The sequence below is a fragment of the Hoplias malabaricus genome, chromosome 2 (genome assembly GCF_029633855.1).
Source record: "Hoplias malabaricus isolate fHopMal1 chromosome 2, fHopMal1.hap1, whole genome shotgun sequence".
Taxonomy (NCBI): Eukaryota; Metazoa; Chordata; class Actinopteri; order Characiformes; family Erythrinidae; genus Hoplias; species Hoplias malabaricus.
Window position 1 is genome coordinate 47,297,547 of NC_089801.1, and position 21,044 is coordinate 47,318,590.

A 21,044-nucleotide genomic window follows, 5' to 3' on the forward strand; every position below is an offset into this window, starting at 1 on the left:
AAAAACGGATTATAACTCTTTCGTCAACAAAACTTATCACTAACTAACACATGAAAAAAGGAAAAAAGGCCAACAAATACTTACTGCTCCCACTGGAGCCCTCATGTCTGTATTAGCTCAGTCTACTGTGTTAATTCAATCCAGTATTAACTCTTGTACGGCTACTCATTCTCTCTCTCTCTCTCTTAGAAGCTGTAATTTTAAGTTGGAAAAACTACACAGCATTTCTTTACATATCTTTAACAGGAGGTGGCGGACACGATGGCGCAGCAGTCACACATCTCCAGGGACCTGGAGGTTGTGGGTTCGATTCCCGCTCCAGGTTACTGTCTGTGAGGAGTTGGTGTGTTCTCCCCGTGTCCGCGTGGGTTTCCTCCGGGTGCTCCGGTTTCCTCCCACAGTCCAAAAACACACGTTGGTAGGTGGATTGGCGACTCAAAAGTGTCCGTAGGTGTGAGTGAATGTGTGTCTGTGTTGCCCTGTGAAGGACTGGCGCCCACTCTAAGGTGTATTCCCGCCTTGCACCCAATGATTCCAGGTAGGCTCTGGACCCACCGCGACCCTGAATTGGATAAGTGGTTACAGATAATGAATGAATGAATGAATCTTTAACAGGAAAAACAGTGGACCAAGTCACTGCAGCTTTGATACAAACTTCATATTACTTTTTTGTTCTTTAAATTAAGAAGCAATTTCACTGTGGATTCTACTACTGTTTCACATCTAAAAATTTTCTGAACCATTTAAGGTGGAGCACTGTCTCCATTATGTGCCAATCTACAACACCATCTGAAGTATTTTTTGGGGATGTGTTTGGTTCTTTTCAATAAAACTTTTTATATGTTTAATGTATTTTTGTGTGTGTATGCCACTGTTTTCCAGTTGTGTAGTATGTGATACCCAGTCTGGTTATAATCTGCTCTGGAACAGAAATTGCTTACCTGCATATATTAATAAAGTGAAATTGAAATACACTCCATGTAAATGTTTTAAATGTTATAGCTCTGGGTTGAGCGCCTAGCTAGCAATGGGACAAAAAAAAGCAATTCTAAAAAGTTAAAGATGCTGGATCTATGGTAGCACAAGCAGACCAATGGTTTCCCCAGTGATAACATTATCATAGGTATAAACTTAATTCATAAGCAAGCAATTAGTTTTTAGAGGTTAGCAAACAAGCCCACATTTATGTGTTTTTATAACAGTGTTTTTATATTGTATGTGAGGTTGTTCAACTTGTAACTCACTCACTCAATTACATTGAACAAAATGTTCCACAGGGGGTGCTATTCAATGCTTAGCATCATTGAAAAAATGTTTGCTAATTTTATGGCAAGTGTTAGCATATTCCTTTGATTTTTTAGTTTTTCTTCTCAGCTCATAACCCCCAGCTCTCCACAGACAGGTGTGAAATTAGTACGGACCTCTCAGTGAAGAGGTGGCATTTAATTTCACAATGGAGGGTTCTCGCCCCTCAAATTTCACCCTCATTGCTCACTTGCAGCTCAGCACAGAACCACCACATTTCACACACAGTGTCCTAATTAATCTGGTACAGTTAATATGTTATTTCCAACTTTAAAAGATGTTTTAAAACCATTTTATTGGAAAGTGTAACTTGAGTGACCGGCATCTGTCATTATACAGATTATCTACAAACTCCATTACAAAAGTTCTACTGCTCAGAAAGAGTGCTTTGTACGGAAATCTGGGAAATGTTCTTTTCTGTATATGGGTCATACTTCTCATAGAGCACGATGTCAGGCAGCCAGATGTTCTCTGAGGGCACTCTGATGGACGTAATTCCCCCATAATCCTCTGGGTCCCAACGCAGCTTATAGTCCGTCCATTCCTACAGTAAGAGAGGGAGAGAGAGAGAGAGTTAGAGAGTGAAAGAGAAATAAAGGAACATATGGGCTGTGTCTTCATGGTTGAATGTCTTTTAGGCCATTAAAAGATTCAGTTTCACAGACTAACTTCATGAACTTTATGCAACACAGATATAGGCAAATACCAACCCTGATTAATTTGTATGCTTTGTTAGTTTTCTAACTGAATATATGCAAGCACGTTATTGAAAGGGAAGAAACATACACAAGATATGGCATTTTTTTGCACATTTTAGTGCACAACTTATTTTTATTTTTAGTTTATCACATTGGAAAAAACCTAAAACAAAATAATAATAATAATAATAATAATAATTTCACTGACACATTTAATGCTTTATTCTACATTCAGTAAATAAACTGTGATTCTGCATTACATTTACAAAAGTGTGTTCTTTCTGTAGAAGATGTGTTCATACTGAAAATCAAATAAATAAATAAATAAAATAGGGGATCACTAGGCTTTTGGGACAGACCCCTGTTCTAACACTAACCCTGTCCCAATCAGACAGACAGCACTGTATGCATGTGACTCCTTCTCTGAGACCTTTTGCACAATAATTATAAACATGTAGATGAAAGGGGACTTTACCTCCCACAGCCAGACATTAGTGGTCATGAGCTGGTTCTTTTCATCCTGGAGAGAGAAAAACAGAGAGAGAGAGAAAGGCAAGAAAATGAAAAACTGAGGAAATAGAAAGCATATATATATATATATATACATTCCGTACCGCCCCTCCAGGGTGTGTTCCTGCTTTGCACCCACTGCGACCCTGAACTGGATAATCAGTTAAGCAGTTACAGACTGCTAATGAATGAATAAATGAATGAATACAGAGCACTTTGATTTTTTTGATCTTTTGTGAAAAACATCTCTTAATGAAACAATGTAAAATTGAATAAATAATGAATAAATTTTGCTTTTATACTGAAAAAAAAAACAGCTTACTGCCCTTTTAAGACAGCGCTACTTTTTCCAGTTATTTAGGACTCAGAATTCCAGTGATATCAGATTTAAAGTAACAGCACAACGCAGAAAATAAATGAAGATGACAGTGGTGTTGACATGCAGTGGACAATAGATGGCGCCAAACATCCATAACAGAGACAGTGTTGTGCAAAATGGCATCAGAAAACATTTTTAGGCTGTGTCCCAATTCTTGGCCTCAGACCATAAGGCCTTGTTTGAAGTTCAAGCTTTCGGTACCTTTGTGACAAGACAAACATATAACAAATAATGGTCAACATTAGAATAAAGCCAAATAACATTATTCCAGTGAGTGATGTGATGTGAGACTCTATGTGTGAATGTGTTGGTTTAACTTTTTCAAAATCTCTCCTTGGGGAGAGTCCACAGTCCGTATTATTTGAGGTTATCATCCAATACCTAGTTTTAGCGGTTAATAAATAATGATTTTAAATAACGTGTGCTGTTGTTTTAACAAATTCATGCTATCAAGGAAAATCTGAACAAAACATTATTCTTCCAACTCACTCACACCTACAGCTTTATAGAAAAAATAGACATATATATTTGTTTTATATTATTATTATTTGTATGTACTATGATTATATATAACTTTATAAAACCACCACGCTTACAGAGAAAAAATAATGTGGGTGCATGGTTGAAGTCCTGCTGAGTGTACAGTGATCACAGTGAACTGGACTTTTCTACACTGACTAGGCCTGGCCACTCAGTCTGTAATAAATATGATGAAACATTTACACTTTATCTGTAAGAAGCTGGGAGTTTAGTCCAAACTTACTGCAGTATCAGCAAGAAAAAATAGAGCACACTAGTGTGTATGTGTGTGTGTGTGTGTGTGTGTGTGTGAGAGAGAGAGAGAGAGAGAAAGAGACAGACAGAGAGAAGAGAGAGAAGAGATTTTCCATAGCATCAAAGGCTTAAACTCAGGTTACTTCCGTATGGCAAGTGTTACTTTTTACACCAGGAAGAAGTCTAGATTCCGATTAATCTGAACAATAGGACACCCAGAGCGCCGCTCAAATCCAGTAGCCACTCATTGGTCCACAGTAAATGCGGAATCTTAAAAGGGAAGTTTCATATGCTTTGTATTCCACTGTCCACTGTCGCTAGTAGCTCTGGAAGGCTACATTAACTGTAACTGTAATACTGTAAATGTATTGCACTCAATGTAAGGTATTTTGTATAAATTGTATAAATTGTGGGCGGCACGGTGGTGCAACAGGTAGTGTCGCAGTCACACAGCTCCAGGGGCCTGGAGGTTGTGGGTTCGATTCCTGCTCCGGGTGACTGTCTGTGAGGAGTTGGTGTGTTCTCCCTGTGTCCGTGTGGGTTTCCTCCGGGTGCTCCAAAGTGTCCGTAGGTGTGAGTGAGTGTGTGTCTGTGTTGCCCTGTGAAGGACTGGCGCCCCCTCCAGGGTGTATTCCCGCCTTGCACCCAATGATTCCAGGTAGGCTCTGGACCCACCGTGACCCTGAACTGGATAAGTGCTTATAGATAATGAATGATGTATAAATTGTGCTGTAGTTTGAATGTTAGATCCTCTTTTGTAAGTCGCTTTGGATAAAAATTAACTAATTAATGTTTATTAAAAATTAACATTACGCAGAAAATAAACGCATGTTTACTGTGGCATGGTGAGCAAGTGAATACTGAGTTTTAACGAAGTTTTAGGAGATTTTCAGTAGGCCAGCACCTCTCCTGGAACTGCAAGTGATTTGATTTTTAACAACAAAAAAAAAGTGGTATTACATGTTTACAGTGGTTTAAAAGGCAGAGTTTTAAAGAGTCAGTGTGTTCCAGGTGTAAATGGCACAGAGCAGAGTGTTTGGTTTGGTGTTTCCAGAGAACGGTTGAGTGTAGATGTCTGAAAACCAACCAGGTAAGTGGATAAGTTCTGAAAAATGATAGTTGGGTTTGTGGACCGTGAAATCCTGTGAGTCCTGAGTTGACAGATTAAAGCGACTAATCATTTAGCCCTATCTATAAACCTATGTGCTAGAAGATAAATGCAAGCTACAATAATTCATTATTATTACTATTTTTTTATGGAATTATACTGAAAATATATCATAAGATCTAAGGTAACATTGTCCAGCCATAGCTGTACATTCAATTCATCACCATAAAGAAACAATGCAGAGCCAATGAAAGGAATGAACTAAAATTCAAGAAAAGGTCAAATACATTAGAGAAGGATTTCCATCTCCAATTGCATTCAGCTCCATTGATCTGATCAGTGTTACTGCATTAAAGTAATGTACTTTATTCTAGACGGTCAGCAATGTTGGAGAATAAATGGCCTCTACTCTGACACTTCAGTCTGACCATGTAGGACAATAAGTGAGACATAGAACAACAACCTTATCTACATATGGCTAATTCTGAGGTCACAAATTCCTCAACTTATTACATTGGTGTGTGTGTGTGTGTTTATCATGTGTGTTCCCTGTATTGGACTGAAAATCCATTCAATTCAATCCAAACAATGAAGGTGTTTGTAGGTGTCAAATGTCAAACTATGTAAATAGATTTGTAAAAATATGCAAAGAAATGGTAAAATTACAGTAAATTACTTTTTTTTCACTGAAAATTAATTTTCTAAAACACTTTTGCATTCCACATTAAAGGGTGTAGCAGTTACATTCTAGTGCCATAGTTCCGGTTTCCATTCCACCTTAAAAGGTGCAGAACATGTTCTAGTCCCTTTATATTCCATTCCACATTAAATAGTGGACTGCCTATACTTATATATCATAGCAACCACCTAGCATCACACAAGCAGCTTTTTAGGGAACTCCAGTAACTACAAGGAACATAGAAATTACCTAGCGACACAGTAGCAACCAAACTGAGTGCCATATTAACCAACTACTTACAACCTAATAACCACCTGGGATGCTTTAGCAGCCATCTAGCAATACCCTGGCAACCGCCTAGTCACAGAAAACACCTAGTAATACTCTAGCAACAATGTAGGATAGCATAGCAACCACTTAGCAACACCCATAGAGACCACAAAGGCAGCCTTGTTAACTTCACAAATGTATTTACCGCACCTCTAAAATCAATTACACACTTCTCTTTCTCTCTCTCTCTCTCTCTCTCTCTCTTATTCTCTCTCTCTAACTCGCTGGCTCTGTAATTCTGACAGTGCGTAGTGAAGCAGTTAACCCTTCGCAAGAGGTTCTGCTATCCTTTATACACACATGGCTGGAACTGTGTGTCTGTGTGTTAGAGTGCGTTTCCGCATGTATATCTGTGTGTGAATCTATGCGCACATCTGTTTTGTATATATATATAGCGTTCACAGGCTAGTGACCTGAACTAAATGTTGTATATCTCTTCTGATTGGTTGAGAAGCGTTCTAACCGTGCTGATATTTCGCAATAACTATATTTTTTACAACCACTGTATAACTCAGCTGAGCTGTTGCTAACAACTCTCTTTATGAGCTCTCCATTATGCCATGACTAAATAAACTTCAGCCCATGTTTCACACCAATAAACTGTGTTTAGTTCATATCAAATATTCTAATACTGATAAAAATCATAAAAATCACGTACCAATTATACTCATTTTCACTGTTATAAACTTTCAAAATTTCTCAGAATAAATGGAGACAGACATGCTAATGTGTTTATTATTGCTGTGGTTGGAATCGATATCAAGGGATCCACTGCCTCACCGGTAGGTCAAATACAAAGTAGAAAACAAACCTGTTTGGAACTATACAGCAGGTATGGTGCTCTGTAGTTATTGAGTCAGCAGAGTGTTGTTGACTTTTACATACTGTCCACCTCAGCGACCCTCAGCGACCCCCACTCTGTAACTTCACATGGCCTGCCACTTTGTAGCCGTGTTTCTGTGGTTCCTAAATACTTCCAATCACACCACTCAATAATACCACTCCCAGTTGATTGTGGAATATCTAGGAAGATACAGTACTAATCAAAAGTTTGGACACATCTTCTCATTAGTCATTGGTGGAATAGGGCTAGTCACTGTATAGAATGTATACCAGCCCTACCTCTGCACAACCCAAGTTATGGTCTCAAACACATTAAAAATGCGAGCAGTCTACAAATTAAATAGGCCACAGCTGTTCACTGAAAACCATTCCAGGTGACAACCTCATGAAGCTGATTGAGAGAACGCCGAGAGTGAGCAAAGCTCTCATCAAAGCAAAAGGTGGCTACTTTGAAGAAACTAAAGTAAAAAGCATATTCTGGTTTGTTTGTTGGGATGAGGCAGATGTATCAATATAATCACATGCTTCTTGCTAAAATAGCATTTGGAGTAAGAATGAAACACTAGGCAGGGATTTTAATAATAAAATAGCTTGTTAAAACTTAAAATTCTGGGAAACTCTGTTACAGAGAAATCAGTACCCCTCAACTTTATGGTTGTATTGCCATATATTATTATTGCCATATTTTATTTTATTTTTATTATTATAAATATTGCATAAAAATAATGAAGTATCATATACAGCCTTTTTATTTAACATTGTTTGCCTATTAGTATTTAATAATAAATCATCTTTTTAGGATCAGAAAATTTTGTGTGATCGCGTGTGTGTGTGTGTGTGCTGGTATGTTTTGTAGAGCGAGACATCACCACAATCATTGACACACATTAACAAACTGAGGTCAGTTCACAGAGGCACTTTCAGATCACTTGCAGAGAGAGAGAGAGAGAGAGAGAGAGAGAGAGTCTGTGTTTGCGGTTTAGGCTGAGCTGTGATCAGTCCAGAGAGGCGCAGTCAAACCTTTGTTTACACACAGACACACACACACACACAAAGTGCAAGTGCCTCATCACCACTAACCTGACAACTCCTTAAATTGTCAAACCCCTATGCTTGTACTGATTTGTGTGTGTGTGTTTGTTTGCTTGTGTGCGCGTTCCTCACCACGTCCACCAACTGTGAAATCTTGAGCCCGAAGCGGACAGTAATGGTGTCATTGGCATGAAGAACAGGCCGCACCCACTTCTGATATCCCCTGAACAGGTTCCTCAGCAATGTGTCCTCCAACTCAGCCAGAGATACAAACTCCTCAGGAGCTAGAGAGAGAGAGAGAGAGAGAGAGAGAGAGAGAGAGAGAGAGAGAGAGAGAGAAAGAAAGAAAGAGAGAGACAGACAGAGCTGAAATTATTTGTCAATATGGATACACAATCAGAATAAGCCCAGACTGAATTCAACTAAACCCCTATCCTATGGATGTGGGGGTAAAGTTATTATTACCTGCTTATCTCAGTAGTTTTAATACCATCCGAACAAACCATTTTAGTCATTTTCCCGGAGTGCGCGCTCCCGTTTCAGTAAAGATTCCTGAGCCTTTTACCTACTGTAAAACGAGCAGTAAAAATGACCCGGGGTTATATTAATTCCATCCAAATTGAAATGTGGGGTAATACTGCGTAATATTCCAGGGAAAATAATTTTTTGCAGGTTTTTCTTGATAACTGAAAGAGGTGTTTAGTGATGAAATAAACGATTTAAATAAATGCTCAGCAGCTGAACAACACACCATGCTCAAATCCATAAAACGACATGTAGGTATATTTTGTCCACACTAGTACCCTCCATACATTTTATGAACGTGTGACGTTACCATTAAACAGTTTATAATATCTGTTATAATAACTGTGTGAAGGTTTTTTTTTTTTTGTTTAGTTTTGCTTTTTACCTCCTTCTCGCACGTTATCTGTTTTGAAGGACTAGAAGATAAAATCATTGAGGGCTGTATGTTTTTGGTGGGAGGGCTGATCTCAGAACAGTTGTCACAGTCTAAGACCTCCAATGGCTCCACTGTTTCTGATCCACACTGTGTGACGGGAGTGTGTGAATCGAGTAGCCCCTCCCATCTCTATTCTTTATCTGGTGTGAATCCACCATAAAAATTTCTGCCATCTTGTGGAAAAATTACATTACACAGCTCCATGTATCAGTTCAGTTCAGATTTTTTCGTTCCTTATTGCACTGTTCAGTTCTCACTGGATTCTTTCTCCAGGAATGGTTGAACCTCTTCAAAAGACCATGGTGTAATTTTTTGAGCTGTGAATTGGATGAAATCAAGTGTGATCTTTACTAAAGCTTGGAGATTTTACAGATGGCTAGTGTTTGCTGGATGTCTGCATTTTGTTGTAATTTACAAGTCTCTCTGGCCAATCAGCTTTCTGCAAAATTTACATGTCATGTTTAGTCCCTACTCGGCTTGCTAGGAAACAAAAACAAGAAGGTACATAAAAAGTACCCGGTGCCAGGTACCAAATTTGCCTAATGGAAAAGCAAATAAGCAGAGTAGAGCTGAGCCGAGTAGGGACAGCCCATATGACCCATATGACACCAGACACTTCTGTCCAAAATTTTCCACCCTATGGCATCAGCTTAGCTCGGCACGGCTCGACATGCTTTTCCCTGGTCGTTTATTCACTAGCACAGCTCCCCCATAAAATGTTGAGGAAGACATTGCAAAATCCTGTCTTTAACAGGAACTGAGGGCTTTGAAAGCCAATGGTAGCGGTAATGTTAGGCAATGTTTACTCATTGTGTCTTTGCGCATTTTTTATTTTTTTTGGACAGAACATGACTCCATGACCCAGTTCACCAGAGGTTTTTCTTTGTTACACATCTACCTCTTGTTAAAGTTGGCCACATCTTGAAAATTCATTCATTCATTATCTCTAAGCGCTTATCCAGTTCAGGGTTGAGGTGGGTCCAGAACCTACCTGGAATCATTGGGTGCAAGGCAGCAACACACCCTGAAGGGGGCACCAGTCCTTCACAGGGCAACACACACACACCTTTGGACACTTTTGAGTCGCCAATCCACCTACCAATGTGTGTTTTTTGGACTGTGGGAGGAAACCAGAGCACCCGGAGGAAACCTACGCAGACACGGGGAGAACACACCAAACTCCTCTCAGACAGTCACCCGGAGCAGGAATCGAACCCACAACCTCCAGGTCCCTGGAGCTGTGTGACTGCGACACTACCTGCTGCGCCACCGTGCCACCCCCTCTTCAAAACAACACAGCTTTGTGAGTCAAATTAAAACAAATGTGATGGGTAGGTTGTGCTGCAGGTCTGCATTTCACTGTGCAAAAAAGTGTCACTGACCAATCAGCGCTCTGCAAGTTCTACATGTCACATTCAGTACCTACCCATCTCACTTTGTAGGTTTGAGAAGGGACTAAGAAAATACCCGGTTCCAGAGATGAGGTACAAGATTTTGCAGAAAAACTAAATAAAGCTGAGTAGGGAACATGCAGTGGGTAGACACTGATAAGACACATGACACCAGACACTCATGTCCAAACTGCTTCTAACACAGAGTCATTGGAACTTAAAAGCACTAAGAGTATGAAATGTTTGTCATCTTTATAGTTTAAAGGCTAAGCACCAGCTATATGAAAGTGTCAAACAAATAAATACAGTGGAATTTGAGTTCCTAACTTGTTTTTATTGATAGTCAGAAAACATGTTATTTCTTACTGATTCAAGGAATAAGGTTTAAAAGACCGTTGCCCCCACCCCCACCAATGGTGTTCGGAAACTCCACTAGGCGTCTTGCATGTGACGTACATGGTGGACAACAACTCTAGAAGTTGCACTTAATTTAATGCAAAATGACGAAAAGGTGTGTTGTTTTTGGCAATGTACAGTGGGATATCTGTGCACAAATGGCCCAAAGATCCCAAAATATCCAGAAAATTGACTACATTTGTCAACTTTAAATGGGCACTTTGGGAAGGACCATCCACATATTATCCGTTATCTGTAGCACTCATTTCACTGGCGCTTTTCCAACAATATGGGCATGTAAGGAAACCAACAAAAGATGTTCAAGAGCCTCTGTTTACATGGAGGTAAACAGGGTAAGTACACTTACTTTGCCTGTTTTAGTTGGTGTTAGTTAACGTTAGCCTGTTTTGCTAAACTTGGTGGCTCAGATTATACTAGGCTGCATTACGGAGGTTTATAGAGTCAGATGAATTCGAGGTCGACTTTGATCACATTTACAAGAATAACGGTACCTCTAAATTTGAGTTTAGCTTATTGCTAGGCTATTGTCATGAATAATGTTTGTTATTTAACTAGCTAGATACTGTCATAACAGTCAGTCATAATGGTGTTTTACCACGGCGTTGTTCAACTGTTGTCCACCAGTGACATCGCGGTTGCGTTCATTTCCGTAGCGAGCTCAGGTTTTTCTGTCAATTTAATAAAATTGTCAGTTTTAAAGCAAATTAAACATGCTATTTTCATTTTAATTCATATTTATATATGTCAGTAATTAAAATAATGTGAAATATTCATGGAGGTCCATTAAGTGGTGCTTAGCCTTTAACATCAGACAGAGTGATGGGGGGTGAGTATAAGAAATGTTATACAGTGTTGATTGTGTGTGTGTATGAGGATTTTCTCACACTGTATAGACTGAATTGTTTCCATGCTCACACTATGTGGATTTGCCATCCTTGTGGGGACCAGAAGCATATCCCCACAACTTAGTTAATTAAATTTAATGTTTAGGTAAGTAGAAGTTTGAGTATAGGGTCATAGTTAAGCAAGTAGAACTTGAGATTTGGGTTAGTCTCCATCAAGTGACTGGAAGTCTATGTAATGTCCCCACAAAGCATTAAAAAGAAACCTGTGTGTGTGTGTGTGTGTGTGTGTGTGTGTGTGTGTGCCAACCTATTCATATGAGGTTCCACAAAATTCTACACACACCATTCAAACACACTGAGCCCCCCATGCAAATTGACTGAGCTCATGAATATTTGATTGAGTTTGGCAGCCTGTGATTGGCCAGAACACAGCCACACTCCCAGGAGGGCGAAACAAACACAGAGTCATGGAGCGACAGCTGGTCTGAGCTCCTTCTAGCTTTCAGGCTGACGTAACGATCAAAGAGACATAATCACCTCAGACAGGACTGGAGCACCAGGGGGACGACCTCAACACACACACAGAGGTCTGTTACATCACCACAAATACACACACACTCATGACAACATCACAGCTTTATGATGTAAATACACAGACCCACTCAAAACATCACACATACACACCCACACCATCACACACTATCATTATCAGAACGTGTTATATCATGCACTTACCTAAAGCAAACTTCTATGCCATCATTATGCACACCATTGACATAACACAAATAGTCATAACATCATATTAATGAAACTAATGATGTGAATGTATGTATGATGTCATAGGAGTGTGTGCATTATGATGTCATGCACCACCCACACAATCACACGACAGTTATCAGAATTTATTATATCTTGCACATTTAAACAAAACACTGTATGACATTATGATCTTCTATTACTTTAATATGAAAGACACCGATGATGGCACACACACAGTATATACATCACATGTACATATATATTGCATCCTCATGTAATGTGACTCACAAAACCAGTCACAGAAAATAAACCAACATTCATTCATTCACTCATTAATTTTATCTTCTAAATTAAAGGAACATTACATAATATTTTTAACTTAAAATGACAACTTAAAAATCATTGTGATGATTCGCTGAACAGAAACAGGGAGAACAGAGACCCTGTCATTGCGTCCATGGGCTTAGCACTTTAGAAACAGCACTATGTAACTTTGAAGGAGAGTAGGTAACTTCCCCACCTTACAAGTTGTTCCTTTAAATTTATCTAAAATCCCTACAAATCTTTTAACTGGTGTGAGAAAAAGAGGCAACGTTTGAGCTTTTAATATCTTGTCACTGTATATCAAGCATCAACCCTGAAATTATTATTAAATTTGGGGGTGGGGGTGGGGGGGTAAACATAATTAAACAACCAAAAACTGCTCAAGATCAGAATCAATAAAGATCACAGTCAGTCAAAATCAGATCTGATTAAGCTCTGGAGTCAAATTTTCATTCATTGTCTGTAACCGCTTATCCAGTTCAGGCTCACGGTGGGTCACGGGGGAGCCTACCCAAGAACACACCCTGGAGGGGGGCCAGCCCTTCACAAGGTAACACACACTCACACATCCACTCACACCTATGGACACTTTTGAGAAGCCAATCCACCTACCAATGTGTGTTATTGAACTGTGGGAGGAAACCGCAACAGCCAGAGGAAACCCACACAGGGAGAACACACCAAACTCCTCACAGACCCGGAGTGGGACTCAAACCCACAAGCAGGTCCCTGGAGCTGTGTGACTGCGACACTACCTGCTGCACCACCGTGCCGCCCAGTACAAATATAATAAACCAATGCATGATCAACAGAGACAACATTCTGTGAACCATGAACACACAGACACACACACACACACACACATATGCTCTTTAGTTCCATAACAGGATAAATAAAGTCTTCTCCCAGCATGACTGAATCCTTACTAAAAAAAAAAAAAAGAAAGAAAATAACAGAAGCGATAAATGTGTCACTGTTTGTGTGTGTGTGTGTGTGTGTGTTTATGCTAAATGGAAAATGACTGTGAATCTGAGACACATTTTCCAGTGTATTTAAAAACTGCATAGAGAATTGAGATAGAGGCATAGAGAGAGAAAGAGAAACTGAACAAAATACAGCTTGGATCTCTGTTTCCGATTAATCAGCTTAAGCCATCCCCTTAGAGCATGCTGTCCATTTCAACCCTCTTTCTCTTTTAAATTCACTCGCGCTCTCTATGTGTTAACATTTATCCTCCATACTATTTAGCACCTCCACACTGAGGGGGACAGGTAGCGTCAATCTCTGCAACGCCTGCTGTATATAAGAGCTCTCAGCAGTGTGTGTGTGTGTGTGTGTGTGTTGGGGTAGGGGTGGGGGGGGGGTGGGTTTGTTGTGGTTCACTGCCCTGACTCAAATGGCTTTTAAAGGGCATTGGTCTAACAGTGAGAAGGAGAAGACTCACATTTCTAGAGGTGTTAGATTGGCTGTGAGTTGAATGGCTGAGAAGTGATTGACCAGAATAATGGAAATATGGCCATAGCTCAATGTAAACACAGCTGGAAGAAAACAAAGCGCAGTGGGATGGTAAGCTCTTCCAACAATATATTTGTTTTTCCATTGGGATGTGCAATGGAAAATCTGCACGAAATGACAGAACGACATATGAAAGCAAGGCTATCACTAGTTCAAATTTACTTGGGTTCGTTTACAAATGCTCCTCTGTGAAAGGTGGGCTGAATTACCTGGTCTTGCCCAGATAAACACCCAGTTGTACTTCCAGGCAGATGTTGCCTAGTCTTATTTTATTTAGGTTTACACAGTGTGAATTCTACACAGTGTGAAACATATGCAACCCACACAACACGCTTTAAAGATCACTAGGTAATAATTTTTTTACCTTAAAATTACAGCTTCAAAACCATTGTGATGCTTCACTGACTTGTGATAAGGTAAATAGAGCCTCTGTCTTTGCTTTGATATTTACAGAGAATTGGTGAATTTATTCATGAAATATTATATAGTGTCATAGAAGGAGTTTTCACAGACTTGGCAAATTCATTTTTCAGAAATTTGAAGTACAGATATCAGTTATGGGTGTTCTTGGCTGGATTTCTGTGGCTTTATATTGTTTGTACCAATATTGAGATTATATCATATCAAAAAAAGAAGTAATAACATCCAGTTCTAGTTGTTAGTGTATTATTTCACAGTTTTGGAGGGTTAAAGATGCCATGGCATGGTCCTAAATATGCAGCATTTTTTTTATTTTAAAGTTGTTGTATTTTTACTAGAAGACATGTGACTGCATGTGCAGTAAATATCTCAGTTTGAGTCATTTACATAAGAGCATTTTTAGCCAATCAAAGAGAGAGAGAGAAGGATGCTTATGAATCAAAGTACTGTCAAGCCACTGTAAGGACATCCGTTTAGCCGCAGTGCATTTGTCTATTAAAGTGAGTGGTGAGTGTATATGACCTGGCATCTCCCAGCCTTCCTCAGCTGTCCACTCTGCAGTTCATCTGGCTGAGAGTGCATGCTGGGAGAATTTGTATATGCATACTCTACTATGCAAAGTCAGAGCTGGGATTTTAGGAACACACAACCACGCAAGACGTGATCTAATACCAAATTTCTTCAGAAATTCCCATCAGATTAAAAATTTTGATTCTGGCCTCAGATCTCAACACATCAACTGTTTTTGGTGTCCATCCTTCCCTGATCCCTGATCAACACAGTGGGTCTGAAAGGATGTGGCACCATCTAGAAGCCCTTAAACGGAGACTATAGGTAAGATTTGGTAGATTTGCTCCTGGGGCTCCCCTATTTATTTGTGGTGAAAGTGAAAGTCTATAAATATTCCAACACCAGCCTCACTCAAATGTGCAAAACTTGTCTCATGCTGGTTTGTGCATGTTTAGTTTTCCTTGAACTGGCAACCTGGTTGAGCTTCGCGTCTGCAGGGGCTGGAGGAGAAAGCTTTCTCCACTGTTTGCAGTTCACACTTTAAAACAGTAATCAATAAACAGTATACAGATTGCTCCTTTAAGATAATAGAGTTCCCTAGTGTTCATTTAATTGTGAAAGGCAATAGATACAAAACAACACAGAGTCCAGGCTTTGCTTGAGTTTACTTGGATTGTGACTAGCAAATCTCTGCATATCCATCCATTCATCCATTAACTGTAACCGCTTTATCCAATTCAGGGTCACGGTGGGTCCAGAGCCTACCTGGAATCATTGGGCGCAAGGTGGGAATACACCCTGGAGGGGCCACCAGTCCTTCACATGGCAGCATACACACTTTTGAGTCGCCAATCAACCTACCAACGTGTGTTTTTGGACTGTGGGAGGAGACCGGAGCACCCGGAGGAAACCCACGCGGACACAGGGAGAACACACCAACTCCTCACAGACAGTCACCTGGAGCGGGAATGGAACCCACAACCTCCAGGTCCCTGGAGCTCTGTGACTGCGACACTACCTGCTGCGCCACCGTGCCGCCCTCTCTCTGCATATATCTTTACTAAAAAAAAAAGAGTGGTCAAGGCACTGGTCATCTTAGAAAAGCTGACCACTGATGCTACACACTGTCTATCACATTAGGATGCCCACCTGCCCTCAGTTGAAAGGGATCAAACCGACCACCTGGTTACCAGTCTTAGTCTAATGGAAGCACAAGGTCACTGAGGGTCCTTAGATCAAAGGGGTCAGATGGTCACCTCTACCTATAGAGAAGAAGGACACACCATTCCTAGGATGGAAGAAAATGATTAATTTTAGGTATGGGTACTGGAAGGATAACACTAACTCTCTCTCTTTAACACACACACACACACACACACACACACACACACACACGCACACACACGCACACTCACACACATACACAAGGCCATGTGTGCCTTCAACCCAAAGGCATAGCAGCAACAGGGCAGAACTAATTCAGCACAAATGCAGAATACAGATATTTTAAAAAAAAGCATGTATTCAGACTGACCTCTTTCTGAGGGTGAAATATTGTGTGAGGATGTGTGTATGTGTACTTGTTTTCATATGCTTTCAGGACAAAAACCTTGCTGCATACTATAAGGCTACATATTATATCCCTTTCCCACAAATTAGCAGTTCAGGTTTTAAAGACAAAACTGACCTGCTTCGGCCAAAATACCACAAGGATCAAACTCCACAGCAGCATTCTTCCACCATCTCAACGGCCATGTTCAGAACGGCTGGTTTCAGAGACTGCTCCTTTAAATGATAATGAGCTTTTGTTTGCTCCAAATGAATGAATGAATGAATTGCTTAGGCTTTAATACAAACAAAGCCTCTAATCTCTTAAAGAGTAACTTCACCATAAAGGCCATAAAACAATCTCATCTTTCAGTGTAAATTAATGTAATCTTAATTTTACAGCATTTCTATTGATTTATTCATATTCAATGACATTTTGACAAAGTTTAAATGAACACTAAGATTTTTTTTGTAGTGGTTTAATTAATTTTAACAGCACTGTACTGAAATCAATGAGGAGGAGGAAGGTGGGGCTAGTTTCCTACAGTCCTCCAAAATGTACACATTGCAGTTTCTGCAGTGCTGAGCCCAGAAAACCTCTATACTCCTGATTAAAGGTCAGTAGATCATCACAATGATTTTGAAGCTGTAGTGTTTTAGATGAAAATATTACACAATGTTCCTTTAAAGAGCAGGTGGAATTGTAATCTATGTAAAAATGGAGGGTGAAACAAAACACTGCAAATCTAAGGTTTGCAAAGTAAAGACACTTTTCAACTGCATGATACTTAGTTTGGCTCTACACAGCTTTTGATGTTTTTCCATTAAGCAAACATGTTACTGGGTACTTTTTTCAGTACCTACTTACTCTTGGTTCCATATGAGCCAAGTAGGAACTAAATGGAATGGCCAGAAAGACTTGTCAATGAACTACAGTAGAATTACAGTACAGATCGCATTTGTTTTTATCTGACTCACAATTGCAGTTCTTATAATTAGGCCGTGGTCTTTTAAATATCTTCCAACGTTCCCTGGATTTGTGGCCAAGGAAAGACTGCAGGGAGAGCTAGACAGTGCAACAAGGTATGGAAATCTACACTGATCTGTCTGAACTAATGCCACAAAAACAAGAAACAACATACAAATACATGAGTAAACAAAGCTTAACGTTACCACCGCTGTTGTTGTGGTTAGAGATGATGTTTTGTGACGTTCCCAGCTACATTTCAGGGGTTAGCTGTGCTAATGGAAAAGTGAGTACAGCACAGCAGAGTAGGTACCACGCATTGGAAAAATGCACTAAAATGAACCCATCTGGATCTGATTACTAAATCACAGTGACCGCACATCTGTCTGCCACCTGTAAAGTATTAGGGAGGTTGGGTGTTAATATGAAACTTCATGAATTAAGCTAGTGTAGATTATTAGTGTAGGAATTAAATGGTGTTCTCTCTGGATTGTTTACATTCAGAATCCTGCATCTTTTAAGATGAAATGACACGTTTAAGGGAGAAATGACTCTTGTTTGTATGTGGCTTAGGTTTAACTTGTACATTTTTATTCAGTTTGAATTACCACCGAAACTCATTTGTAGCTGGGGTTGTTTAGGTTTGTAGCACTATCTGTTTGTGTTTGCTTTCATGCAGTTAGCATGTCTCCCGAATTTAGAGTCAGTTCCACCTTAAGTAATCTGAAACAGCAAAAGTAAGTCAATACTACCCACATATGGAGAAGCAATAAAGCAATACCCTCTTCTGTTTACATGCTTTTCAAACTTCTAAACGTCTAAACACCTCCAGACACCGTTTCCCCACCGTGAGCAGAGAGAGAAACCTACTATGAAGTAGTCACTTGTTTTTTTGTTACCTGTTTACTGACACTGGGGCTTAAACACATTAGACCGGTTTCCAGCACGCAAAAAGACTGGTAAACATCTTCTGAATTTTATAAAAATTGTTTTTTGATTAAAATCATGAATGTCACACTAGCAAATCATAGCAAAAGGTGCACAAGAATTTGAAAGACTAAAGTACAAACTGTCTCCTTTATTGCTTTTGCTAGTTTGTTGCTTGTTGAATAATCAGTAGTTATCTATATTTCTGTAATATACGCAGGTCTGAAGTCTCCTTCTTTAATTTAGTATTTTAAACGCATGTATTTTTACATCCCTTTTGAGCACACTCAAATGAACCTGAGAATTGTGTGTGTGTGTGTGTGTGTGTGTGTGTGTGTATGTGTGTGTGAATTGACAGGTGAAGGATAAATGAGCCTGGGCTTCAGTGCTTCCATTCTCAGATTAAGACCAAGCCAAGTGCTCCATTCGTCATAGTGCAAATCTTCTGAGGACGAACTCCTGACTCTTAGCTTTTCAAACACACACACACACGTCAGCACAAAAACAATCATCCATCAGTATGCCACAACACCACAGCTAATCACAACCCCTGCAAATCCATATATATATATGTGTGTGTGTGTGCGTGTTGCATATAGGTACACACACAAAAACGTTATTATAACGTAACAATACAAAACACCTATAAAAATATATATATATATATATAATCAACAATATAGATATCTGCTTATTTAATGCATAGGAGTCATTATTACTACATCTATATTTGCAAATGTCGAGATAGTAATCTAAATCATCAGCCCCGTAATACGCACACACATATAGAAACTCAGCCTATTTGCACACTTTAACACCACCTCACACCCGCCTCCAGCAGTTCATTCACACCACACGCGCTCCCCCACATGCGACTCATGACTGAAAACTTGCATTAATTCAGTCTCCTGATTATAAATACGTCATTAATGATTAATAACATTCTCTCACCTTCTGTAGTGGCATGGGCGGCTGCGAGCGCGAGCCCCAGCGCTAACACAACACACTTCATGCTGTCTTCCCCTCCTTCATCACCCCTTCATTGCTCTATCCCTCTGGCTCTCAAGCGCGCGGCACGGAAGTCTGAGTATCAGAGTGTGTGCGCGCGTGTTGTGTGTGTGTGTGTGAGAGAGAGAGAGAGAGAAAGAGAGAGAGAGAGTGGGTGGGTGTGAGTGTGTGTACGTGGTTTATCTCCAAACGCTCGCACTCTCTCTGCCCTCTCGTTTACCGGAGCAATCGGTGATGTGACGAGAGAAAAGGAGTGCGCATGTGCAAAGACGGAGTTGAGAGGTGGTGGGGGGGAGGGGTGTATATTATTTATATTAATTAATAATTCAATCATTATAATTTCATAATTTCAACTAAAAATATTGTAAAAAAAAGTAAACTGTAAATACTGGTAGCTGTGGTTGCCAGATTTCATTATAAAATATAAGAACACAATGTATAACCTATTGCAGTATTCTTTATTTATTCATTTATTTGTTTGTTTGTTTATTTTTGGGGTAACCATTGTATTCAATTGTAACCATGATATTCAATAAACATTTTTGTTTAAAATATAATATTGTGGAAAAAAAAAAAATATATATATATATATATATATATATATATATACACAAAATGTTTACAGTAAAACCCTTAAAAGGGTGAAAAGCAGAAGGGAGCAAGGAAACGGGTATTTGGGCTAGGTGATTGACAAGATTTAGTGGGTGCCAAAATCTAGTGCTTAAACAAAGGCTGAGAGTGACCTGCCCTGATCAACCCACAATCTTGTCACATACCAACACAAAAATTCCCCAACACAAAATAAAAGTCCTAAATAAATCCTGTAATGACAGAAAATATTGTGTTTTTAAATTCATATCCAAATAAATAAATTAATAAAAAAATGCAAACATTTCAGTGCGGTCTATTATATGAATATTATACATTATTTGAATAATAAACACGGTGAAAATATATTTAACATTGGAATTGTGTATTTTTTCCAGTAAATATGTAAAAATTAGAGTTTTGGCTGATATAAATATTTACACATTAATAAGTTAGCATAAATCAGTTGCCTTAATATTTTTTAATTTATTAACTCAAATGTCAGGAGTGTGCATACACATTTACTTTAAGTGTCTACTACTTCATTTAATGGTTTCTGCCTGAAATTACATACCCAAATATAGAGGCTTCCTGCTCAGGCAGTGAATATACTAGAAGCATTATCATGAATTCATTTTACAGAAAACCATTCAAATTCGTAAAAGAAACCATTTAGAGGTCCTGAAATATATCTGAAGTGATCAAAGCTGATGAAAACCACAAAATAATGCTGTTTTCTGATTTTTTAAATAAACCCAAAAATGTTAGTGACTATAAGCTGAGGACTTATATGAGTCCCAAGACTTTTTTTTTTTAACTTGTGTCTCCAGGGGTCTATTTTCACCATGTAGAGTTGATACTTCCTACTGATTTGAAGTTATTCAAGCTGGAGTAGACAGTGGACAGATGGACTCTCGAAGTGACTCTTTGGACCCCACGCTCTCCATAATGAAATTTTTACTTTACTTGAAATATTACTTTTACTCCAAAAATACAGTGTATATATTTTTTTTCTAGACCTAATGCCAAAGTCTTGCAGTGTTTATCTTTACTGTCCTTCTGAAACTGGTCTCCTGTACCTCTCCAATTGGTCTTTTACCCCCATCAAACAGGAAAAGACTTTGTTATGATGTGTTTTATCCTGCTGTATTGAGTTTATTTCTAATGTTTACACTTGTTTCTCACCGAGTACACTGTCCCTTTAAA

At 39.2% G+C, this 21,044-nt stretch overlaps 1 protein-coding gene across 1 annotated transcript in view; it reads right to left on the reverse strand.

The window, feature by feature from the left end:
* chrnb3a (cholinergic receptor nicotinic beta 3 subunit a) overlaps positions 1–19,462 on the reverse strand; it is a 29,768-nt gene extending 10,306 nt beyond the window's left edge. The window contains exons 1-4 of the mRNA XM_066659948.1: positions 19,194–19,462; positions 7,791–7,942; positions 2,479–2,523; positions 1,740–1,849 (exon numbers count right to left, since the gene is read on the reverse strand). Coding sequence (XP_066516045.1) covers positions 1,740–1,849; positions 2,479–2,523; positions 7,791–7,942; positions 19,194–19,254 — 368 coding nt within the window. The 5' untranslated portion in view covers positions 19,255–19,462. The remainder of the gene's footprint in view (positions 1–1,739; positions 1,850–2,478; positions 2,524–7,790; positions 7,943–19,193) is intronic.
* Positions 19,463–21,044: the final 1,582 nt, after the last annotated feature.